Source organism: Emydura macquarii, unplaced genomic scaffold, assembly GCF_026122565.2.
Source record: "Emydura macquarii macquarii isolate MOO-44397 ecotype Brisbane River unplaced genomic scaffold, CSIRO-AGI_Emac_v2 contig_67, whole genome shotgun sequence".
In the NCBI taxonomy this organism is placed as follows: domain Eukaryota; kingdom Metazoa; phylum Chordata; order Testudines; family Chelidae; genus Emydura; species Emydura macquarii.
The window spans coordinates 5893613-5920394 of NW_027130204.1; the positions used below are offsets into that span (position 1 = coordinate 5893613).

The 26782-nt window shown below is 44.3% G+C and overlaps 1 protein-coding gene across 1 annotated transcript in view; it reads right to left on the bottom strand.

Moving 5' to 3' along the window:
* Positions 1–26782, bottom strand: part of WDFY4 (WDFY family member 4) — a 204580-nt gene that overhangs the window by 84913 nt on the left and 92885 nt on the right. Inside the window, exons 36-40 of the mRNA XM_067538932.1 lie at positions 23029–23147; positions 20369–20560; positions 19110–19249; positions 2521–2598; positions 1016–1219 (exon numbers count right to left, since the gene is read on the bottom strand). Of these exons, the coding sequence (XP_067395033.1) occupies positions 1016–1219; positions 2521–2598; positions 19110–19249; positions 20369–20560; positions 23029–23147 (733 nt within the window). The remainder of the gene's footprint in view (positions 1–1015; positions 1220–2520; positions 2599–19109; positions 19250–20368; positions 20561–23028; positions 23148–26782) is intronic.

Sequence of the window (26782 nt, forward strand, 5' to 3'; positions counted from 1 at the left end):
AACATTCATGTGCTACAATCAAAGGGGAAAGGCCCACACTCTTCCTCAAAACACAACCTCATTGCTGTCTCCCAAACTGTCAGTTCCAGGACAAAATCTATGGAAGGTCCACAGAATTGGAGCTTCATTTGTAAATCACAAAGACTGGAGAAGCAAATATTCTGAGATACTCCGGCTAAGTCCTTCTGCTTCTTGTTGATAGGATCTGGCACTCAAATCCTACAATGATAGGCATTAACATAAAACAATGAGATAGGATAGTTGGACCCCTGGCTCGGACGGCTCTAATTCCCCCGACCAAGACTCATTTGATCACTGGTCAGTTCCAGCAGGACTGTCAGTGTGATGCACTGAAACTTATGGTAGCAGAGTGAACTTCTCCATATTAAAAACAACGAGAATCCTGTAGCACCTTAAAGACTAACAAATTTCTGTGGGCACAAGCTTTCGTGGGCTGCAACCCACTTCATCAGATGCATGAAATGGAAATCACAGATAGGAGGTATATATATACATCCAAGGGTAAGAAACCTAACAATGGGGAGGGCAAGTGCTAACAAAGTCAATTCAGTTAGAGTAGATGAGGCCTATTCACAACCGTTGATTAGAGGGTGAGAATGTGTGAACAGTGACAATTACTTCTTGTAATGAGATAACCATTCCAAGTCCCTATTCAGACCCAGTCTGATTGTGTCAAGTCTGCATATGAGTTCCAGCTCTGCAGTTTCTCACTGAAGTCTGTTTTTGAAGTTTTTGTTGAGGTATGGCAACTTTCAAGTCAGCTACAGAGTGTCCTGGGAGGTTGAAGTGCTCTCCTACTGGCTTATGGATGTTACCATTTTTTATGTCTGATTTGTGTCCATTTATTTTTTTGCGTAGTGACAGTCCGGTTTGGCCAATGTACATGGCAGAGGGGCATTACAAAGCCACATGCATAGGGTGTTATTCGTGAGTTATTCCAGAGGGAAAGGAAGGAGGATAAAGAATTTGTGTGCCACATCCAAAAGCTTATTACCTCGCTCCTCATTCGCATCACTGCCCCATGGGCCCTCTCACACCGAATCCTCTTCCGCATACGTGCAGGCCCTTCGTACCCATCGAGAACCCATCGTGGAGCTGACGGTCCCAATATGGCTCCCGACGGGTCCCCTCTGGTGAACAGCTGGTTCTCCAATGTGGCCCAGTCTTTAGCTGCTTTGCAATAACCACACTGCAGCATCTGTAGGAAAGAATCACTCACAACATTCCGTCATGCTCCACTATTCCCAAGCCACCCACAGCTATCTCTGTGATCTCAGCGGGTCTAATGACCCAATGAGTTGGGACTGGGATGGAAGCTTCCATGGAAACCCCAGACACTACAGTAAGGAGAGCTGTCCACTCAGAAGGGACTGATCCTCACTGAGCACTGCGGTGTGGTGCTGCTGGAATGCCATCAATCATAAAAACCATCAGCTGGGACACCACAGCTCCCATTGACTTCCAGTATGTTTTGGAGTGCCTAACTCCCTTGGGGTCTCCTTTGAAAATCCAAGCATAGAGCTTGGTTCTAAAACTGCTGTAGACCAAGGACGTTATTCTGCTTGTAAAACTCGACATGATCAAGTCTAAATATTGGAACTCTTGGAATACGTCCACACGGAACCATCTATATTTCACTGACTAGCAGTACTCAATCACATATATTTAACATGCCAGTACACAAAATCACCAGGTAAAATAGGAAATGTAAAAACTATTTCACAATAAAATAATACGAAATACCAGATACTGACATCTTCTGAGATGAACATCAAAGTTTATGAACCTGTGCTTGTCCTGCTCAGTATGTATGTCTAGTGACGACAAATGTTGATGCTCACCAAAAATACAGAGGCAGTATCTATATTGCTATAAACACTCCAACTGTCTCATCGGAAATAGCTGGAAATCTCACCATTGCAGCCAGGAATTGAAGTAAACCCGAGTTTGGTTTGGTTTGGTTTTAAACTACCATTCTGAAGGGGAAATGAGATTAGAATTCCAGGGCATAACATGTTTACTAATCACTGATGAGCCAGTCAGGAAGCAAAGATTTGCATGCGGGATTTAACTGGATGTAAGGCTGAGTTCCATGACAACTATTATTGACAGCTCAAGAGCCAATCAGGGAACACAACCAAATTCTCACTCTCATTTGCACCCATGTAAATCTGGAGTAGCCCTTTAAATTACTCCAGTGGAAATCAGGAGAACTTGAGGACAGACTTGGGGATGTGAAATATGATTGGTGGTTAACGCTACTCCACGGTACTGTTATTCACACAGGAAGTAAACAATAGAAAATTACTGACTCATCACATGACTGTTTTCAGCCAATTGCGATCCAGAATTTTTCACAACTCACTCTGCAGGCTGTATATACAGTAGGGACTACATCTCACCTCTGAAACAACATTGCATTGTCAGGGCAGTCTGAGAAGTTAAAAAAAAAAGTCGTCTTTGTGAAAGAAACAAATTGTGAAATCTTCAGTCCCTTACCTGTACATGATCCTTGTACAAAGATGCATACACCTCCTGGCCACTCCTTCTGTACTTCTCCATACACGCCACGAAGCCCTGGAGGAAACATCAGAAGACATTGCAATGCTCAGTAAAAGACGTTGCATGCACAGGTAACGGTGATGGGTCAGAAGCAGAGGTGAGCAACCTTTGGTCACTCAGGGATCTGTGAGAGTGTAGACAGGGTGGTTCTAAGATCGCTCCAGAAAGCAGAGCGATGAGGTGACGGCAGGATTTCTGTTTACAGTCCATGAGTGGTAGCTGCAGAGCAATGAAAAAACCCCTGAGAGGGAGGTAAATATATCCATGAACTCAACACATGTGTTGGCACTGGAATTATTTAGAAGAAGGAAGAAAGCAAAGCAAAGCAAAGAAGGCAAAATTTAACACAGACACAAACCAGTATGCAGGTTTAACAACACAGGAACACTGTAAGATTATTCATATTTTTTCTATTCCTGCAGCACCGAGAAACCCCAGCTAAGGTAAAGGCCCCAACATGCTAGGCACTGTACATCCATGTAAGAGACAGTTCCTGCCCCATAGAGTTTACAGTCTAAATAGATGGGACAGACCAGGGAAGGATTATTATCCCCACTTTACAGATGGCCAACTGAGTGATTAAGGGTAATATTTTGAAAAGTGCCTAAGTGGTTTAGGAATCTAAGTCTATTTTCATAAGTGATTTAGGCATGTGGGAGCCCAATTCTCACTGACTGTCACAAGGACTCAGACGCCTAAGTCACTTCTGAATATGGGACTTGGGCTCCTAAGTCACTTAAATTTTCAAAAGCACCTAACTCTAGTGGTGTGTCTACACTGCACTAGAAAGCAGGAGTTGGGCTCTGCCCAGCCCCCAGCAGGGTCCTAGAACATGGGTCCTGAGTGCTTGCAGGCCCCTGTTAGACTGATTGGTGTGTGGATGGAGAGGGGGCTTGGGCTCAAACCTGAGTGAGAGCCAGGCTTAGTGTGCAGTATAGACATTTCCTAAGTGACTTTCACAAGGTCACATGGGAAGTGCATGGCAGAGCTGGGAATGGTACCACAGCTTCTGTGTCTCAGTCCAGCACTATGCCCACAAGGCCAGCCTCCCTTCTCAGAGGCAGGAGGGTGTGCACTCCAACGCAAAACAATTAATCCAAACATTTATATCTGAATGAGTCCCTCAAACTCAGCAGCTCTGTGCTCATCCAAGGAAAGTACAGCCTGCAGGTCAGGAGATACAGGAGACCAGTAGTTTGCTATACGACCTTAGGTAAGGCATGGTACTGCCCCGTGCCTCAGCTTCCCCATCTGTAAAATGGGGACAATTACCTGGATCTCGCTGGGAGTTGTGAGGCTAAATTCATTAATGTTTGTGAAGTGTTACGAGATCTTCAGGTAAAGGGTGTTAGAGAAACATACTGGGCTAGAGTCTGTGCTCACTTACACCAGCATAAATCATAGATTTTTTGAGGTCAGAAGAGACCATATGATCATCTAGTCTGATCTCCTGTATAACATGGACCACAGAATTTCATCCAGCAATTCCTGTTTGAGCTAAAACCTCACTTTTAGGGAGATACCCAATCAGGAGTGACTCCCCTGAATGCCATGCGATTACGCAGGAGGAAATCTGGTGTCATGTGAGAGCAGAATCAGGCTGAAAGTATTTATTTTTGTTATAGAAACCCCTCAAACTTTTGCATTAAACTCAAAGCAAACCCAAACTTTCAGCTTTGAAATGGCTGGTTTAACCTTTTGCCATCCTCTTGGCTGCCTCTGAACTTCTGGGTCCCAGAAGGGCCTCGACGTGAAAATGCTGCTTCTGTAATATTTCTAGTCTGATGAGCAGCATGGGTATCTCATGAGGGAGCGTGCGTAGGAGGCAAGGCAGTGAGGAACCGATGCGTGTGCTGAGTTACCCACCCATTTACTCTAGAGGGCTGGTCCGAGTGCTGTGATTTGGGAGTTTACTTCTTTTCCCATTCAAATGCTAATTGTGTGGGAAAATGCCCCTACATGGCCTTTTGGGGGTGTTTAGTGCCATAAAGTTTCCCCACACCCAACACACACAAGATTCTCTTCAGGGAGGAAGGCCTTTCCTTGAAAATGGTCCTGTCTGCCACCTGCTCTAAGGACTAGGCATCACTACCTGTCTTTTGGAGCTAGATGCTCACTTGCTTTAATACTCTCCAAGCTGGATACTCTTTTTGTTCTGTGTTTGTACAGTGCCTGGCACCATAGGGTCTTGGTCTGTGACTGGCTCCTAGGCACTACTGCAATACAAATCCTAAATAACAATAAGGGTGCCTGAATACACAATAGATGCCCAAATGTGGCACTTGCAGCCATACAGAATAGACATGCTCTTACTTGTAGATGGTATTTAAGCAGACTGAGCACTTTTTCCCCACGGAGCAATTAGAAAACGGAGCCTGGAGATGGCAAGACAAGGATGCAGGGTTTGTTGAACATCCAATGAAGTTGCAGGGAGTATCGCAGACAAATTGCTGAGGCTGGATGGGACAAACACTGCACAAAGATCTCAGAAGTGCAGGGCAAAGTAATGAGAGCACTGAAATATATTGAGTATGCGAATGAAATCCTCTGACAAACAGGAAGGGAAGGGGGAAATACATTGTTGTTGAGAAGGCACTGAATGTACAGAGACTGTACTGGTGGGATTAAGGCGTGCTCCTTTCACCCATCTCCTACAAATAAACCACTGATTGCAGAAAGCACCGCTACCCTGCAGAGACTTCCGGCCCACCTTAACCCAGATGCAGTGCTCTTCCCAGGGAGGTCAGATTGCTATGAGCCCAGGCACTGAGCTGAATGTGCTGATCCCAGCTCCTCTCCATCTAAAGCCACGGATCAGATGGGTAACCTTTAAATGCACTGACTCCGTGCCATGCGGGCAGCAATTCCTCAAAGCAACTGCCGAGCTGCTGCTGGCGGCGCGGTGCTATAATTGAGTTAACACACCAGGTCTATGCGATGCCGATTGCTGCTGGCAGAGAAGCAGCTCCGTCCCCCTGCCGCGAAGTCCCATTTAGTGGTGTTTCCCCACAGGAAGCTGTGTTCTACACTGATGAAAGCCATTACATTTTGTTTGTATAAAGCATCATTAAGCCTGTACTCACAGTTGCGGCCTCACAAAAAGCTGTACCATAAATTCATATAAAACTCCCATAAAGACTGACCTAGACAGCAATCTCCTCCCTGTGCTGGTGAGCTAGGCAAAAGGGGAAGCTCAGGCTCCAGCTTTACAGAAATACAGCACAATCTGCTCAGATCAGACGATAGCCTCCTTCTTGTGTTAGCAATGGTCAGAGACCCCCGGAGGTCACACCAGGTCAATGCTCCGGTGGCAGTCACTTCAAAGCAGTCCATGTTGGGCATTTCAACACTGGTCCGCCACTCTCTGGGATCTGATCCAAGATTTGCACTGGCTGTCCTGGGCTCTGAATGAGGCTCCAACTCAGCAGGGTTTGGGTTCGCTTTAGAGCTGGCATGCTTAGCCATCGAGGGAAGAAGGGTTCCTCTAGCACCCACTTTTGGTCAGCTGGAGACTGGCGTTGAAACTGTGTCCAGTCATCCTCAGCCAGAAGAACCTATCCTGGAGCAAACCCCGGATGATCACCCCCACAAGACAAGCACATGGTCACAAAACTAGAGGAATGGCCAAAAAACTAGGAGGCTATTGTGACAGAAAAATGAATGCATCAGAGATGCACCCAGCAAAAAAAAGGGCGAATCCAAGGTGCTATGATAATATAAATAATAATATGAAACAGATACCTAGATATCACGTTACTGTTTATCCAATATTCTGACCACAACCCATTGCATCTGGCCATGTTTTAGGCATATTACTAACTACAGCAGGCTTGCTGTTGTCTGCTATTGAGTAAATACAGAACGGTTTTCCAGTTTAAGAAAATCCCCAGAAACAACACATCCTGGATGATATAAGGAGGTTTATCCTTTAACATGCCCCCTGCCCAGTAGATTAACATGATGGAGTCACTGCATCACATCTGTCTAAAACAAAAAGTGATGCATTTGTTTTTGTAATTGTTAATATTGCATTGTCGGTATTTGCATGGCAATAGTTTAAGATAGGGCTATCACATGCAGGAGTTGATACGGGACTCACTGGGTGAAATTCTCTAGCCTGTGTTACGCCGGGGATCTGACTAGATGATCATGATAGTCCCTTCTGCCCTTAACAGCAAGGAATACATCACCCTGCTACCATTCTCACTTAGGGGCTTTTCTACATAAACATTTAGTTCACTGCAAACTGGGGTGTAACTCTAGCCTGCACTACTGCACATTGATCTAGCCCTCTTTGCAACAGGACTAGATCAAGGTACATTAACGAATTATTAATGCACATTGGCAGGATCCACCTAGATAGTTGGTGTGTGGCAGGCTAATGTGGGTAGATTCCCACCACAGTTTGCTACAAACTAAATGCTGGTCTGGACAGGCCCTTAGACACCTTCTTCTAGTCACTTACATTACAAGTAGATTCAGATTATTTTGCTGCTCCCAAGCCCCCTACTTACTTTTGTGGTTTTACAATACAATTGGGTTTACAATCATATTTTCCTTTTTTTTTTTTTTTTTTTAATTTCCCTTCCCTTTTTGTTGTGCAAAAGACCCATGCAAACAACAGGTGAAAGAGACTAACGCTGAGGAAAGAGGAAACTGACAGAACACCAAGAACTGGCAAATGCACAGCATCAGCAAACTGAAAGAACAGAGACCCGTTTCTCCTAATCTCTGCCAGTGAGAGGAATCTGAGGTGCTACTTGTAATAAATGCTCCGGGAGACATGTGGCTGTTAAATTAGCAACGTCCTGCTGAGCTCTGGAAAGGTTTGTGTCTGATTTTTTTATATGACTTTTAACACCACCATCAGCCACAAAAATTCAGACTTGCCATAATAATAATAAACTCCCACTGGATGATGCAGGCACCGCATGGGAAATGCATAGCTCTCTCCTAAAGAAACATGATGTCACTGCGGCTCTGCACTTCGGTGCTTTCTTTAGGAGTTATAGGCTCATAACCCAATGCTCACTCTCACACACAGTCAGTAGCTCTTACTAAATAAAAATAACCCTGCAGATATAATTTTTAACTTAAATTAATACGTTCGGAGATGTGTGTGTCGGGGAGGGATTGCTATGTAGGAGAGATGCCAAACTGATAGCCCAAGTGGCTAAGATCCTCTGTCTGGGCTCATCCTGCACAGAGTTGAGTGCTCTGGCCCTGATCCAGCAACGTTTGCAGGTGAGGAGTCCCATTATGTTAATGAGATTATTCCTGTGCTTAAAGTGAGGCATGTGCCTACCTGCTTTGTTGTGAATCAGGGCCTTCCATTGCCGATGTATGTCCGCAACCTTAATTCCTTTTTGTTTTGTTTTTGGTGGGGGAATTTATATAGCAGCTTTCAAGCCACAGCACTTACTTACATACAGCAACAATAATACCTCGCTCTTAAATAGAGCTTTTCATCAGTGCATCTCAAAGCACTTTACAAACAGAGGTCACCTCCATTTTACAGATGGGAAAACTGAGGCATGGGACAGTGACACGCCTTGCCCAAGGTCACCCAGCAGGCCAGTGACAGAGACAGGAACAGAACAGAATCCATCTCTCGCAAGTCCCAATCTAGTACTATATCCACTAGGCCCACTTTCCCCCTTGCAGCATAACAATCTCTAGGGTAGAAAGTGGCAACTAGCTGGCACATATAACAGTGGTGTTGGAAGGGGTCATTTTAGTCAAGGTTCCAAGAAAACCCTTGCTTTTCTGAAGAGCAGGAGAGGAGATTTAATGTCCACAAAGAGCATAGAGGACTTTGGTCATGTGAAAGAGGTCTCACTTCTTAACTTGTCTACTAGCTAAGCAATAGAGCTGGTGGAAACATTTTTCCCCCCAGTGGAAAATTTCAGCAAAAGCAAAAAATGTTCATTTTTCTCAAATTTCAGCAGAAAATGTTGACTTTTCATTTGGTGTCTGGCAACCGCCCATCAAAAAATTTCAGCCAAAAATGGAAAAGGGTCAAAAACTGCCAAAAACCCAGTTTCCAGTCAAAATTTCTCAGTTTGATGAGTTTTTGTTTTCCAATGAAGCATTTTCAAGGATGCAGTCAGCAAAAAAAATTATGTAAAAAACCCAATTATCCACCAAAAAAAAGTTTCAGCATATTTTCAGCCAGTAAAGAGTAAAGAGCTGTTAAGATCAAGTAAAACTAGACACAGTTGGAACTGGTTTGCCCTCCCATAACTCACTCAAGGGAGCTGTAAACTTGAAAGAGGAGACCAAGATAGCTTTAACTTCAGAGAGACAAGGTGGGCGAAAGGATATCTTTTATTAGACTAACTTGTTGGTGAAAATGATGAACTTTCAAGCTCCTGATATTAAGTCACCCACCTTGTCTCTCATATCCTGGGACCAACATGGCTACAACAACACTGCAAATAATAAAGGAAGATACCATATTCAACTTGGCCATTGCAGTGCCCAATGCTGTTTTAATAGGGCTGATTGGCAGATGTCACATTTCATACTTCTGAAAGGATCTTCTCTTGTTTGGCTGGTCTTTTTTTCCATGTGAAAGTTTTCCAGTCAGATGATCGATATTTAAGTAATGCTTAGATTTTTAAAAAGACATGCTTAAATTGCTTGGAAATTCCTGAGTAGCTCTAGGTTAAATGTTTGCATAACCCATATTGCTACCAACAGTCAGTAACTTGCACCTGTACCCATAATTTTATGATGGAGTTGTGGAAACCAGGTCCCATTCTATTATGTGCAAGTTCACATACCATCCTGATCACAGCATCACCTGAGTGCCTTCCAGAAGTGCATTAAATGACTACTGAACTGATTCTCCCTTCACTTACACTGGATTTTATCCCTGTGCAACCATGCTGACTTTGAGAGTTACTCCTGATTTACACCACTGGAAAAGAGAGCAGAATCAGGCCCTCCTCATGCTTTATAAATGTGCAGTCACATGTTTTATGTTGGGGAAAAAATGAAGACGATTCTAGCTGTAGACGTCACAGCTCCCCAACTCTCTCTCCACACACTGACCTGAAGAGCATTTCATCAAGCAAAGCAATATGGATTTGAATTGGAGAAATAATAGCAAAGAATATTCTGGCCTTTGATCTGAAGGATTGAAGAGGTGAATACAGATTGCATCACGGGAGTCAATGATTGCAAAGATACAAGCCAGGGCGGATTTATTGGAAGTCATGGAAACGTGGGTGTGACCACGTCAGCATTACTCCCGTGATTAACTGGCACTCTTGGAGCATCACTGAAGTTGATAGGACTATGTACGTGAGGGAGGAGCACTCACATGACTACATTGTAGGACCAGGCACTATTTATCAATTGTATTGATGGGTCAGAAATCAGTGTATGAATGTATGTAATGCTTTGCTGTCATAGGAAGGGTTGGTGTCTAGCAATGGATTGGCTTTTAAGTGTATGCGCAAACTGATTTTACTGGGATATGTGCTGTTGTTCTATTCGTTTAACCAATTTTGTTGTGGTTTATGGGAGGAAAGGCAACAACTGTAGGCAGAGTGCCAGCTAGAACTGAGGTAGCATAAGTGTTTCCGTTCTACGGCCCCCGGATTCAGGAAAGCACTGTAAGCATGAGCTTAGATGCCCTCATTTCAATGTCAAGGGCTTTAGTGCTTTCCTGAGTTGGTTCCCCATGGGACCCTTTCAGTTATTCATAATGTCAATCTTTTACTCATGGGCTGAAATCCAGCACATTTGGTCTCAGTCTGGGAGTGTTGTGTTTTAAAAGTCTGAGGAGAAACTGTTCAGCCATTTTCCAGAACGAAGCAAGGAAAAATGCACTTTCCCCTGCTATAAAAACTGGGATTTTTCTAAGCAGCTTTGGGTTGTCCATAGGTCACAGGTACGTCTTCCCCTGGCCTGGGAAACTGTTGTGCTTATTTAAAGTTAGGAGGGTTTAAAAAGATGCTGTGGGCATGTGCACTGATTTTTGTAACACAAGCAACTCATGGGCTTCCGATGTCCTGTCGGCTCTGTGCATGCTTCAGGGACTGTTCTCTTCATTAGCATTTATTAATCATGCTTCCATAGTCCCTAATACCCTAGTCGTGGACCAGGGACCCCACTGTGCTAGGCACTGTACAGACGCAGAACAAAGAGACAGTCCTTGCATCACAAAGTCCTTAAAAGTAACAAAAACATACAAAAGCCAGAACTGGATCATGGACAATTCACTTGCTAAAAAAGGGTGGCTGAATTCCTCCATGGACAACTCAACTAGTTCTATCCATTCAGCTTCAGCCCAATGAATGACAAATTCCCCCCCATTCCCTCCATTTCACTGACAGAGAAAACAAGGCACAGAGATTTGCCTCAAAGCAGATAGCATGAGAAATAGATTGCAGAAATCCTGACACCTGCTCTTTTGATGGAACCAATAGGCCCCATTTAAGTCTTGTGATCAAATTTCTGTTCTAGTGACTTGCTGGGACAAAGAAAGCGAGATGTTCAGTTCATAGCAAAGGGCACATTTTATTATTCATCGAGTTACAAATGTCAAGCTAAAGGAAATGACCGTTTCTTTTAGCACAGAAAAAATACCTTTTTTCACTAGCAGACACCTTCGTCACTGAGAGCTGTTTGCACACTCCTATTAATCACAACACTGTAATTCCTGCACAGATATGATTGCACGTTACATAGCCAAAATTCATCTAGCTTTTCAACAGACTGTAGCTCCAGCAGTTGTGTTGCATGTAAGCATTGTGCCCCAACCCTCTAGGAGGCTAATGCATACTGCCAACCACTCCTAAGGATCATGGACAGATTCCTGGCATCACCAACCTCACAACTCCATCAATAAGATTCTTTAATTGAGTCTGGCACAGATTTCCAGCATTTACCCTGGGGTCATGACCTTTACTGTCTGCACTGCTGAACCTATTCCCTATCTAGTTTCTGGCCAGCTCACTCATCCAACATACTTCACGCCACCCATCTGCTTTTACCTCTCCCATGCTCTGCTAGAACCTGGTGTCTAGGTCTTTAGGCACACCCGTTTGAATGGTCAGAACTTGCTGTTAAGTTTTCTCCTGCATGGAGAACTCTCCTGATCTGAATAAGGATCTGTTTTTATCTACACAAATATAAATTATCAAATCGTCACAGATTTCTGCCATTTGGGTGTAAAACTTCACAAGAACATTGGCTCTGAATCTTAGACTCAAATCTTGAAGCCCTTCTAAACCTGATCCAGATACATTCTGTCATTTAAAAAGAAATTACTTCTGGAAAAACCAGAAAATATTCATTCAAGGAAATTCTTATTCACATGATGTGTGATTTATCTGTGGAACTCACTGCCACAGGATGTCATTGAGGCCAAGAATTTAGCAAGATTGAAACAGAGATTGATCCCTATATGGATAACAGGAATGTCTAAAGTTATCATAATTAATGATGATAAAAATGTTGGAAGCAATATTAAATTTCCTGCTTGAGGGCTTAAAGCCACTCTAACTATTCACGATCATGATGAGACAATGGGGAGAGGCAGATTATCCTACATTTGATATTATAAGGTGCTTGCACTATCCTTCAAAACATCTGGTGCTGGGCACTGTCAGAGACAGGATACTGAATTAGATAGACCTTAGTCTGATACCACTTAACCACTGCTATGTGCTGATAAATGCCACCTTTATTACCAATTTCTCATAACAATAGTTACTTTAAAAACATATAGATTCTTTCTTTATATTTAAGATAGTAGGCTGATTGGTCCCATGTGATGATAGATAGATTGATCTCTATTAATTCATAATATGCATAGATCTTATATTATTTCCCTTGTGTTCAAATAAATCACCTGAAGGTGACAACCAAACATAGTGACTTGGATATCTGTTCATTTGAGAGGAGTTAAAAACTTTCTTTTGTTTAAAGTTTCTTTAACTTTCTCCAGCTTGCCACAGGCCAGTGTAATTTATCTGTGAGCCAATTATCAAACAAGACAATAATATTATAATGGGAATTGTTTAAGATACATCATTAATAGCAAAGTGCTTGCTTTCATTGAAGAGACAAAAAAGTTATGTTGCTATGAGCAGTTTTGAAATGAATATCTGATTCCAAACTTCCCTTGTGCATTTAATGGCATGCTAATTTACATTTTAATTACTTCCTAAGAAATCAAAGCATTTGTTGACAGTAGAACATAATGTCAACTTCACGGTGCACTGTTGGTGGATGCTTAATGAACTTAATTAGATAATTAGTTATGTTAATTATCCCTCTATTACGAAGACAAAGATGTTACACAAATGATGCACTTTGTAAAGAAATTTCATAATTATGTGTTTGCTTGTTTTTAGCTTGGTTTGCTTGAAATAACTGGTAAAAGGGCAAAGAGTGAATAGTATAAATATTTGCTTTGAAGAGATTTTGTTTCAATTATCCCCATCTTCTTCAGTTTACATGCCTTGTAGGCTGCTATAATCAACAGGTTCCTTCTGCATATCAATTTTTCTGTATAAATCAGCAGTTTCTCCATTTCAGTTCAGACCCTCCCTTCCCCCAATCTAACAGCATTTATCTCATGCTTAAGCACCTATAGAGCTTACTGCTCAGAATAGATAGTCTCTCTTTCTGCTGTGGCTTTTTTGTAAACATCAGCCGGAGTTTCAAATCCAGGGAGGAGGCAGAACATTCCGGTCTGGGATTCAGGACAGTTGAGTTCAATGCTGGGTTCTGCCACCGTGTAACCTTGGGCAAGCTCCAGGGTCTGCCTGTGCCTCAGGTCCCCACCTATACAATGGAACTAAACTCTCCTCTTCCGGGTGGGGTGTTGTGAGGCTGTGGTGATGGGGGCAGATAGGTACCTAGCCAGAGGGACTTTAAAGAATACAGGTGCCCTAGTTATAGCAGTATAATCTCACAGAAGTCAAGGGGCCCTGTTCTACCCTCAGTCCCAACCTGGCCCTCTCACCACTGCTTGTGGGTTTAATGCAAGTGCTAATTATATTCTGTTGAATGATGTGCTCTTGCAGTGAGACTGGGGAGCGCTGGGTCATTGACCACACGGCCACAGAAGAGGTCTGAGCCAGCTGCACACGCTGCTGGCTGCTCCCAGAATACTAGAGGCAGGCTCCCCGCTATGCAGCTTCTGTGCCACTTGCTGGCATGAGAGGACATCAAGACTACGGGTAATAGCCTCCCATAAGATACAGTCCTGCGCCTGGCCCCATACGCAAGAGCCCAAGATGAGCTAAGACTTTTTGCACTCTCTGTTCATCGTGAGCTCCCACAACGGCCTAGGCACAATCCGGTCCATTCTACACCGTTTAGGGGCATTACGTCCATTTGCCAATGCAATTTTGCACCTTCCCATGTAAAAGACTAAAAAACCGACCAAAAAGCCAGTCTGTTGTTTCTGCTCTTGCAGTGTAAGTAGCCAGGGCTCATCTGAAGCTCTTCATTCTGTACTTTAGCGTTATAAAGATTTATTTTTTCCCCCAGCCCCTCAAGGCATCTGTGCCTTGAAGAAAAAGGAACATACACACTGAAGTAGCGAGAGAGAATAAGGAGCCCCTTACAATTGTCTCTGGCTGCCCACGCACTTTGTTAAAGAAGCCAAAGAAAATTAATCAGCCAACATTAACCCTCAAATCAAATATAAATATAAACCCGAGCGCTCCTTCCTCCAACAGCAAAATCCTGCAAAACCAGATGAGCAGACTGGGTGATAGATCAGAATCCAAGCATGAGAGCTCTTGGGGCAGATAAGCTCTCATCCACCACTACCCACCAAAATGGCTCTGAAAGGCAGAAACGGAACTAGACGTGGGAAAATCCTTCCACCTCTGCCAGCTGATGGATCTCAAAAAATCGCATGGCTTGGCACAGCGCTGCTCAAGCTCCTGCATGGTTATTCAGGTTTCCAAGTAGGAAAAATGGAGCAATTTCCAGACTGTGCTCCTTCTCTCCCTCCTCCCACACATGTTTTGCAAACTCTTTTTTAACCCTGCACACATTGTGAGACAAATGCACTGGGGGCTAGTGGACAGAGCAGGGGCGTGGATGAGAAAGCCCAGCCAATGGAGAGTTATTTAGCTTCTCTGTCCATTAGAGTACCCACTGATGAACAGTAGGACAGCAGAAGTGAGAGCTGGATTTGTTAATGTTCATAAAGCACTTTGAGATCCTGGGGGGAAGGTGCAACAGGAATGGAGAGCCAGATGCTCAGCTGGAGTAAATCAGCATAAAGTCACTGACTTCAGTTTGAAGAAATGGATTCTTTTGTGAATAACAATTTGGAAAAAAGTTATTAGAAATGTGTTTTTATTCATTATTTTATTCATATCAAATACTGTTAACTTCCCCAGCTTCCATTAGCGACATTCTGATTAGAAGAGGAATGGATTTAATAACCCAAAGAGGGCTCTTCCATCTCTGTGAGGTAAAACCTGAAGTCCTTACAGAGTTTTTACTGACTCAGGAAAATTTCCCCTTGATTCCAACAGGAGTTTTGCTCAATTAGGGTCCACAGGACTTAGCCCTGAGTAAAAAGAGACAGGAATTTTGTATTTGGCCCTAGGATGTTTGGGTTTTAAGGGTTTTTTCCCCTACTATTTAGTGAGTGGCCCTACATTTTTTATTTCTGTATCTTATCCTACCTTAGGGTTTCATACCACCACCCTGGTATCTGAGTGGCTTCCACATAAAATCAATTGGACTCCCTGGAACTTCTCCCTTTTCAGGGTCTAAACCACTTGGGGTGAAGTTGTTTGTTCTAAAATTTTTCCCCCAGGAAAGACAGAACAATGTTTGAAGGCCAATCCCATTACAGCACACCTTGAAGCATTCACTGACACAGAGTATTTGAAGAAAGATGACAAGAAAAGACAAAGTTTATGACCAATATTTTCAAACCTAGGTGCCTAAAGGTAGCCACCTGCACAAAAGCAGCCCCGGTTTACACAGCTACGAAGCATTCCCCCCTTCCCCTTCCGCCCCCACTCCCACCCTCCCGGTCCACTAAAATTAAGGAGAAGTTGAAACAGCTCAGCACCCTCTGAAAATCAGGTCACTTTTACTTAGTGCCTAAAATGTGGATTCCAAAGCGTAACTTTAGGTGGCCACTTTTTCTAAAAAAAAAAGTGGCCCTAAATTTGAAAATGTTGGCCTCAGATATCCCTCATGAGACTGACTGATTCATTAACAATAGGTTTGGAATACAGAGAATCTGATCTCATGCTTTAATTTCCCCTTCAGAAATACAATGTAATCTTCTTAATTTGGACACCCTGGGTGGGAACCTGTCATCCTGAGCAACCAGCTCTTCTGATTAAGAAAAGAATCTGAACTTTTCAAGCATTGCGAAAAGCCATAACATGATCCACGATATAGCACTGAATACAGATGCCAGGACACAAATGAGAATCACCACATGCCATCTACTTTTCTCCTTCTCTGTCAACTTTATTTGGCAGTAAGGAGAAAAGAGCTGAGGTCAAAATTTGATACGGAGTTAAATTCCATGTAACCGCAGGCACTGCCGGCATGCTGCCCACTAAGCGGCGTTTCCATACGGTCCCATCTTGGCAGCAGGTATTCCCATTCATGAATACTTAGCTAAACCAGTTCTGGGAACGGAGCCAATAAGGCAGCCATCCTGACCAAAGGCCAACTCCTGCTCACCTTACTCCCACGAGCAGTGCCACGGAAGCTGGTAGAGATGGTCTGACCACATGACAATTATATCTGTAAACAAACCATGGGCTCCATCCGCTGAAGTCAAGGGGAACTTTGCCATTAAACTCAATGGGGGGAGATTTCCAAAAACACCTAAGTGAGTTGGGAGCACAATGACTTCCAATGTGATCTCTGCTCCTAAATCACTTCGGTGCTTTTGAAGAACTCCCCTCCCCTCCCCCAATACCTTATTAATGGACTCCAGAGAGAGGAACTGTAGCAGGCTGCGGAGAAGCTTGGAGATCCATTTTCTCGCCTCTAGAGTAAGTCTGACTGGAAAGTGCTGTTAACTCTTGCAAAGAAAAGTGGAGGGAGGGAGAAGAACATTTGGAATCACCATTTTGCATCTCACTGCGAGGAACAATTTGTCAGAGCTGCAAAGCTGTCAGTCGCTGACATGATAAGGAATAACACCAAATGAGTAATGTTTCCTCCAACCCAGCTCCTTTAATTACAAGCCTCTCCCTTGCAGGAGAGAGACAGAAGATGCAGAAACACCAATTTCATGCACTTGTGCCTGAATAATGTCTCCGTGCTGCCTTTTCCAGATGGCAACCTTTTCACTGGAGGAACTAATGATGTGGGCATATTTAGGGAAAAACCAATAACGGAGTCTTTAACCTTCAACAGCAAAAAGCATGTTGTACAAAATGTTCCTTGGGATACATTAACAAATATCAATTACATTGCTCACTGAGGTGTAATCAGCTGTAATAATCAAAATTAATTTTAAAAAATAATTAAACAGACCCCAGGGCAAATAGTCGGTGCTCTGGCAGCGTGACATCACACTCTACATACATACCTGAGAAGAAGTTGCTCTGCTCTGTAACCAACAAAGAGATTTCAAGCCACGAGAGGGATGTTATTCAGAGAAACCTTGGTGAGCGTAATCAGACTCCCTGTTTGCCTGTGCTATGATGGCCGCCATCTTGGCTGACAGACTAGGGATCGAACCAGTGACCTCCACAGATTAAACACAGGAGGTAGCACAGCTTGACCTAAAGAGCCCAGGCACCTCACCTAGGGCTGTAATAGACCCAACTCCTCTGCCAATCAGTAAGGGGGGCTGGAGACCTGTAACACACTCACCAGCAGATTAAATCCAGGACCCTCGGGGCTGAGATGCAGGGCCCAAGCCACCCTGCAAATGCCCCGCACCCTGCCCTGCACCATCCACTGCTGCTCTAGGCTGGGAGATGTTTAAGAAGCACCTACTACAGCTGCTAACCTGTGCTCTTTTCTGGTGGTATGGACAAATGTCTGCTAGGTGCGTGAAGGGAGCCATCACACCCATCGCTTCCCAGCCAGAGAGGATAGGAGTTCTCTGCTAACATGGACCCCGATCCAAACTAATCCAGACTTAATTTTTTTGGGGGGCTACATGGACAGTCCGACTGTCTTTATCTTTCCCTGAGAATAGCTATGGAGCTAGTGGGGCAGTGACATGCACACACACCCCAGCCCCATCCCTGGTATATACACATTCCTCCTCCCAGCCTGCCCAGTTCCCCAGGAGGGGCCTTCAGAGCAGCCAGAGGAGAGGAGAAGATGGTGCCATGGAGACAGCTGTCAGGACCTCCTTACCATGTCAGAGAGATGGGGTGCACATGGTGATCTAAGGCAAAAGGAGCAGCAAAACTGGGACTGCCTCCCCCCTCTTCTCAATGGGGCCTCGGCAGAGCTATACATAGACCAGCATAGCTAATCACAGGGCATTTATTTTCTCCTCTGTTATTTTAAACACAACAGCTAAACTTCGTACAAACAGCTGTGGCCACGCAGGAAGAAGGCCAAGCAGCTGTCATGGGATCTCAGGTACCTACATGGCCCCCAGTAGTGCACTATCTCAGTGCCTCACAATTGGTAATGTATTTATCCTCATAACAGCTCTGTGCTGTAGGGAAGTACTATTACTCCCATGGTACAGGTAGGGAAACTGAGGCACCAAATGACACCGCAGCAGGAAACTGAACTTCGGTCTCCAGAATTCGAGGCTAGTGCTTTACCCAGTGAGCCATATTTCCTCTCTAAAAGCACTAAAAGCCTGGAAACGCAGACATTAGGCTTCTAAAAGCAATGTCTTCCCAGCCATATGGGGCACATTTTTCTGGTTCAGCATATACCCTAACATATTACTCTGTCACAAGTGGTATGTTATAAACATGTAAAACACATGCAGCGGGGCTCCGCTGCTTTGAACACTTCAGCTCTCTCATTTGCGATGTTAATTGCAATCATAATCAACAGTGCATTATTCTATTTTTATTTTCTGCATTCAGGCCTCCCCGCAGCAAGGTGTGTAAGCACACGCCTAACTTTAAACCCACTGGGACTAATCACAGGCTTAAAGTTAGGCGTGTGATTAAGCTTCTTGCTAAATCAGAGCCCAAATTGCTTAAAAGCCTTCAAATAAAGAGATGTTACCAGCTAACAGGATTGGAAGCAAGTGAGCTGAGATGAAAGGAGAGCTTAGAAGTCATGTACAAGACCTGGGTTTAAGGCTGTATGAGGTTCTCTGACCAGTTCTATGCAGGAAGTCAGAGGAGATCATCAGAATGGTCATTTCTAGCCTGAACATCTATGAAAGGAAGCTTACCAGTGACACAGAGGCCTGTAATTATTACTATACTTATGCTTTTATAATTATGAACTTGATTCACATGAAAACATTGCAGGAAACCTTAGCTGATGCCTCCCGAACTGAGCCATCCTGGGAGTTCTCCCCAGACTTCTGAGTGGGTGATGTGAGCTGATAATAGGACAATAGACTTTACCTCAGATTTGCATGCAGTTTCCTTTACATTCCTGCCAGGCATCAACCGCATAGCCGAAGACAAGCTTTCGCTCCAGGAACTGGGCTTGCTCTGGGACTGAGCGGGCATTGCTTTACTCTGGAGAATCTTCTTCTCAGACGCTGTAGACCAGAAAATAAAATGCTTAGGAAGTAATGGTGGACCCAGGTCCGGAGCCTAGGTGGCAGGCTGGTATCTGCACTGGACACGACCCAGTACCATGGCTCAAACTCCACGTGCTTTGTCCCTGTGTGAGCGTGAGAGTGAAAGTGAGGCAATATAGCAGCACATATGGCTCAGGCCCTGTAGCTGATGGACCACGTATTACCTCAGGCCACACACTGGACAATTCTGTGGCCAAACACGGCTGCAACCAGCTTCTATTATAAAGTCCTGTTTTAGTAACTCCATAAGCCTGGCCAGGGTAAGTCCCACCTCATCCATATGTTATTTTCCTTCTAACGAAACTAATGGGGTCCAGTGTGCCCCAGGAGCACATAGACCTCGACAGGCAGATTAACCCAACGTCTCTGAGCATTGCCTTCTGGGGAAATGGGCAGCATCACCAGGAAAACCATTAGAAATGCTCCTCAGACTTTTCAGAGTTCTTGCAACGAATGTCAGGAATCACGGGGTCATTCATTGGCAGAGAAGCTCACTCTGCTTCTCTCCAAATGTCTGTGGGTGAGATTTTTATGAGGATCTTACTCCGGCTTTGCTCGGCCCTTACTCAGGTTTTATTCAGTCAGGTACTTATTCCTGCGGGTGTAAGATCCCCTGGGAATGGGAAGTTATCTTTGTGCCTTTGGGATTGTGGTTGCTACAGGAGGCCAAAATGGTGAATTAGAGCAGCCCTAGGGGTGCTCTAATTGAAGGCAGCTTCCCAAGGGCTGCTTTACAATCTGGAGCAGCCCACAATCACCACAGTGGTATATGCTGCCCCTCTCACACTGGCATGCCCACTTGTGAGGAGCCCTGTGCTGTGTGGTTGCATCAGGGGAACACAGCCAGTCCATGTACATCACCAGAGCCATGTAAAGGGGCTGCGGTGTGGGATAGAATCCCCCCCTCTGACTCTGGAGTTGGACTGAGAAAAAAAAACAGAGTGAGGACCCAATGTATTTGGCCCGTGATGTGCGATAAGAGACTATAACTGAGGCATCAACATCCTTTCAGTAAGCGGGAGGCATCCTGCAATGCCTTTGCTCTATGAGGTAAGTGCTCCATTAAAGAACAGAGACCTATGAAGTGTTGCCAAGCCTTTGCCATTGTTTCTTCCCACAGAGGAGTGATCTCGGCGATCTTCACTTCCCCCTCTCTGTCTCCCGGCTTCACGGAGAGGTCCATCTTGTAGGAGTCCTCCAGGGTCTGCCACCTCTGGGAAATAAGCTGCTTCCAGGTGACTTCTACTGTTTTCAGAATCTCTTGTTGAACTAGAAAGCAAAGAGGAGTTGTAAATGAGGAATGGCCTTCTGTTTGAGAAGGTGAAGTCAGCAGCGTATGAGCCAAAAGCTTCTTGCTGTTACACTGACGCCAATCTGGAGTAACTCTATTGAAGCCACTGGAGTCACTCTAGAGTACCACCATTTTGTCTGTTATTGGCAAAGGTTCTTAGCTTCCTTGTGGGGGAAAAAAAAAAACCCAAAACCCCAGGACGTTTCTTCTTCCATATCCAACCCCAGAATAATACTAGTGGGAGTAACAGCTGCCCCATCATGCATTGCTCTGGAAAAGCACCCGACCAGCTGCCCGTGGACTTTTAACATCTTACGTATAGTGTGTAAAGCACGCACAGGACATTAAAAAAAATCTTTGAGACAATATCAGTAGGAACGTTGGCAGGATGGGAGCCACACACAAGAGACTGTAAAACAGTTTTGCATTTGTGACTGGATGTTCGACATGGAGATGCAGAGCTATTTTGCTGACTCGCCCTGGAAACCAGACCAATCGGATCACAGCAGAAGTATAAAAAATTGAGCATCTCACTAAGGCAAAGGAGAACTCACGTCAGGGTTAAAAAGCTCTCCAGGGGAAAATCTTAGAAATAGCCAGCTGTAAAAGGAAGCCAGGCTAAGATTTATATTTGTGGTTAACTAAGAACATCAGAAATACTTTCTGAGGAAAGTACACACGTAGGGAGAGTTTAGTTTTGGACAATAACCTCTGGTGTGAGTGCTGTGCAGAGAGCAGAGATAGCTTAATCAATCTTAAAGAGAAACTGTAGTAAGTGAGCTAAAATAGCCCCCTGTGAAATTTCCCGTCTGATATTCAGCCAGTGTTAGGCCGAGGTAGAAATTGGCATGTGTTCTGCTCTCCCAGTTGGCTGGGCTGCCAGACTGCTGGTGCCACAAATGCTGTCACGTTGCAGGGACAATAGCAGCTGATAGCAGGAGGCCCAGAAATGCCAATTTTAATTAAAAGCTTCATTTCCCAGCACAGCCCCTTTTGCAGCCCCTGCGCTGGGAGAGGTGCAACTTGCCAGGGGAGGTTGCGGGGCTGCTGCACGGAGCAGAAGGGGAGTAGCAGCTCTCGCAGAACAGGGAGCTTTTTAAAGTAAGTTGCACTGAAAAGCTGCTTCAAATCCCCAATCAGTGATGGGGAGACTTGAAAATTGCAGGTAAATGATACACAGGAGCCTGGCCCATAGCCCCAGAGCCAAACCCACCCTTCACGGTGGGAGTCACAGCTGGGCCTTATCTCGGTAACAGGGGAGCAGCCCAATATTTACAGCAGTGGTCCCCATGCAGATCCAAACCCATTCACCCTATGCTGAGAGGCAGTGAACTCAGCTCCCAGCTCTAGCCTTCCTCCCCACCCCCATCCCCTCTTGTGTGGCTGTTCCCACCTCATTCACCCTGCTACACAGGCCACCACTAGACACTGCCCCCCAGCATGCTCCGCTGAGCAGACAAGTCACCCCCATTCAGCTCCATGCATGGAGTCAGTCTGTCCTCCATGCTAGTTCTACCGCCTGCATCTCAGCCGTGCCCTCCTTCCTACTGGGTCGCACCTCAGAATGGGGAAAGCTTTAGGGCATGTGTGCTGAGGCCCTGTGGATCTTGGGGGTTCCAGAACACACAGGGGCTGCAGAAGAGTTTGTGCAGCCTATGGCTACATTAACAATGTAAGGTGTGCTTTTCCAAAGGGTCTAGGGGGTTAAAGCACCAGCCCCACTGATACCTTTAAGCATTTCTGAAAACCCCGTCCTTCCTGGACTCCCTACAGGGCTCTGTCACATGCGCCTGTGCCAGCAGAGCATGGCACGTTACACACCCAGCCCATGTGCTCCCCCTCTGGAATGATGCCAGATCTCCTTCCCAGTTCACTCTAAGGAGATATAGGTGCAAATTATTTCCACAGTGAACAATTATTTCTCAGGAGAGAGCAGAGAGAATCCTAGCCCTCGAGAAGGAAACCAGCCTCACCTCACCTATTGCTTTAATCATAGCAACACTCAGCTTGCATATAACACTTTTCCTCTTTGACGAAATATGCACACTGACTACTCAATCTTCACAGGGGGCTGTGTACTATAGAAGGCTTACTGTATCCATTTCACAGATGGGGAAACTGAGGCATGGTGAGACTGCCCAGCACCACAGCAAATATTAGGATCAGAAGTGGAACTAGGACTGTGGAGGTACTAGCTCCTTCTTCCATTCTCTGATCATCAGATCACAGCTCCCTGTCCCCTAAGGTAGCTGTTACACCGCAAAATATCATCTTATTTCCATTGTTGGATGCAATGTTGCTGTAGCTGTGCTGGTCCCAAGATATTAGAGAGACACCTTGTCTTTCTTATTTACAAGCATTTGGCTAAGCTGCGCAGAAGGTCTCTTTAGACCCTCTCCTTGTCATGCTCCCCTGAGAAGAGTGAAATCCATGGGTCATACATTACCATCACCTGGAGCAGGGAGACCGTCCCCTCTCCCCTTCTCCTCTTCACTCGGGGCCAGGAAAATTTGGCGATAGGAAGTCAGTCGTGGTTTTGCATCCACTCCAAACCCCTCCGGATAGCTGGAGCAAACAGAACAGCAGACAGCATGAGAAACCCAGGCACCTTCAGCATCTTGTCAATGTGAGGAAAACAAACACTGCACACTCCAGGGATTTCCACCTAATCGCTAAGGTTTTATTTACTTAAAAACCAATATTCCCCACCCTCGGTACTTACAATAATAACAGCATATAGCACTTTTCCTTTGTAGCTCTCAAAACACTTTATGAAGGAGGTCAGTATCATTAGCCTCATTTTACAGATGGGGAAACTGAGGTACATGGAGGTGCAGGGACTGGTCCAACATCACCTAGCATGCTGAGCTGGGAATAGAGTCCAGATTGACTAAATCCCAGTCCAGTGCGCTACCCTTTAGGCCATATTGCCTCCCCTCCTGTACTTAAGGTAGGAGGCACAATGATACCACAATCACTGCAGGGCCACAATTGAGCTTTTGATGACTGATAATGGTCCAATAGCATTTGCCGCCATCACGCTGACTGCTATCTTTTGTGGGCTGTCTACCCCTTTTCCCTACCCTTCATCTCTCTGGTCTACTTAAACTGTAAGTTCTTAGCGGCAGAGACTATCTATTACCCTGTCTGGCCAGCACCTAGCACACTGGGTCCTCTGCTCTTGGTTGGTCCGAAGGCATGACCTAGTAAACATGATTGATAATGGTAATAAAGGTGCTACCACCAAAAGTCCTGAGACTGTAATAAACAAGCCTTGGAGTTCAAACTTTTTTGGAGTGAATTTACCACGCAGGAAAATTCAGAGATAAAAAGGGACAGGAAATTCAGAGATAAGATTACAGTTAAAAGAAATCCAAGCATGGTAAGGTAAGATATGGACATTTAATTCACATGAACAACCATCATTCTGCCCTGTTGTGATGCCATAAACAGAAGAATAATGGAGAAAAAAATCCAATCTGTTTAAATTAGTTTAATATACTGTGAGTCCACAAACACTACAATGTCCTAATCCTAGTGGCATGTTATTGGATGCCATCACTACAGGGCAGAGTTAATATTGTTAGGGTGCCTTAAGTGTGCATTTCTTACACTTAAAAGAAATCCAGAGATGTGAAGGTAACGTTAACCCCAAATTTCCTCGGTTTTAGTGCCCGGTTTTAAGATAATTGCAATGTCCCTGTAACATTTTTTACCTTTATGTTACTGCTATATATTCTCAATTTTAACTCCATTTTCACAGTTTTTGTCTAGGAATTATTGAATTGGAATAAGAATAAAACCAGATCTGTGAAAGCCAGGCTATATTGTTTCACTGGATTCAATTTAGATAGGGTACATTAAATGGATTCCTAAACCTCTACAGAGCACCAAAAGAGACTAGTTCTAGCACCAATCTGATGAATAAAGAAATGCCTAGCACTTGCTTCTTTTGACAAAAAGAATCTAAAGTTGCTCAGTAACTAACATTAGTAAGAATTCCATGGGAACAGCACCTGTGAGAAAAAGTCAACATACTGGGGAGGCGGGGAATCCTGACATTGTTGAAGTCAACAGCAAAACTCCCATTGATTTCAACAGAGTCAGGATTTCACCCCTGGTGTCCATGAGCTCAGAGATACTTCAAAAGATTCATGGACTGGCTTCATCTGCTTTAAATCTAGCAGCACAGGCACTGCCATGCTGGAACAGAATGATCTATCTAACTGATTGCTCTGTCTCCAAATTTAACCAGTAACAGATGTCCCCAGAGAATGGCCACCCACATGCACATATAAATATGCACATGCATCTGAATAACGGTATTATATCATGGGGAGAAATGATTTCCAGACTTCCATCTGGTGATGAGCTGGTAGGTCAATCCCAGCAAAATCAATCCAAGCTCATGCAACTGCAGCTGTTATTCTCATCAGCAGAGGCCGGCTGTAATCTGAACATTGCTAGGAATGTACAGTAGATGCATAAAAATGCTCATAAAAATCCAATTCAGAGTAGCAGTTAAATAATATCTTTTATACAGCTCTACAGAGTAGACCCTGACTACTCGCATGAGCTTTCACCAATTCCTCAACTATCTAATTCTGTTTTGCCTACTAAACAATTTGCTTCAATATTATCCTGCAGCACTGAGCTCCTTAGGTTAAAAATATGTTGCATGAACAATATGTTGCATTTCCTTTCATTCAGTTTTAGTTGTGATCCCTTTACATTCCATCTATACCTCCCAAGGCCCCCTTGTGCATGCAGAATTCTTGAGGCTGCAACTACTGCAGTATTCTGCTTATCTGCAGTTCGAGAAGCAGTAGGATCTAATGGTTAGAGCAAGGAATGAGAATCAGAACAATGACTCACTGTATGACCTTGGGCAAATCACTTTACATCTCTCTGCAAATTCCTCACCTGTAACATGGGGCAGCAATGCATAGTCACCATGGTAATGTGCTTTGAGATTTTCAGTGGTAGAGTGCAGTCAAAGTAAATAGGTTTATAGTATATAGAAATGAAAGAGGAGCCCTGGTTAGTTTCTCTGTTATTCCTAGAATTCCTTCTCTTGTTCTGCAGGGACAGACACAGCCCTGCATGTCTCCTTCAGACAGATTGTACCAAGCAGTGATTTTTCTCCCTAATTTTTGCCTCCTGGAGAATTTCATGCTGTAGCAGCAGAAAAACCCTGAATCCAAGCACAAGACATAATAATTAGGGATTTGGAGGAAATAGAAACGAGTCCTGACCTTCAGGAGATACAAATAACACCCACACATGCTTTTTTGTGTTGTTGTCATCAAGGTTTGGAGGTTCACAAATGATCCACTCACTAATTTTTCATTTGCCTTTCATTCTCTCTGCTAGCTATGAGCCGACCACAACCACCCCTGAAATGGCCTCGGATCTGAATGTCATAGCTGGCCTCTACCCCTATTCCCCCACAAAGCTATTCATTAGCTTAGAGGGAAAGTTGCGACCCATGTTACAAAAAAAGACGCGACATTACCAGAAATGCCCAGTGAATGCTAACAAAATCACACATAAAGATTACACCAACCACGCTGACTCCAAGTTTATCACCCACGAGAGAGAAAAGTCTTCACAAATCAGTTCCCAATGTACCTGGCCTGCCCTGCAGCTAAAAAATCCCAAAACATTTCTCCACAGCTACAAAGCCTGCACCAATGCACCACCCATTACGTAACTTTCTCACACAGCATCTCACCCTGCACCCATTGAAACCAATAAGAAGGCTCCTGATAAATTCAATGGGTGCAGGACCAAGCCCACAAAAACATCCCTGGATTTAGAGGGATATTTGAAAGCTGGATCCATGTTTGCAGACTGGGCTGAGGTTTAGTCCCTGCAATTGTATATTCTGGCCTCGACTGGAAGGGGTAGTGCCAACATGACAAAGCAATGTTCATTCTGGTGAGATATCTAGACCAAGTTCTGAGCCTTCAGAGCTTTTAGACAGTTCAGATAAAATTTAGATCAGTTGGGTGTTTTTCTGGGCTCAACATGGAGGTTTACAAAACAACAAAGTGAAATTAAGAGTTCCATTGCTAATATCTGATGCTCATTATACATTCCGTATATATTTTTAGACAACGCCTTAGTAACATAACTGGTAGAAATTGTTCCACTGAAGTGTATTTTTAACAGAAACCAGGTTTTTTTGACTGCACAAA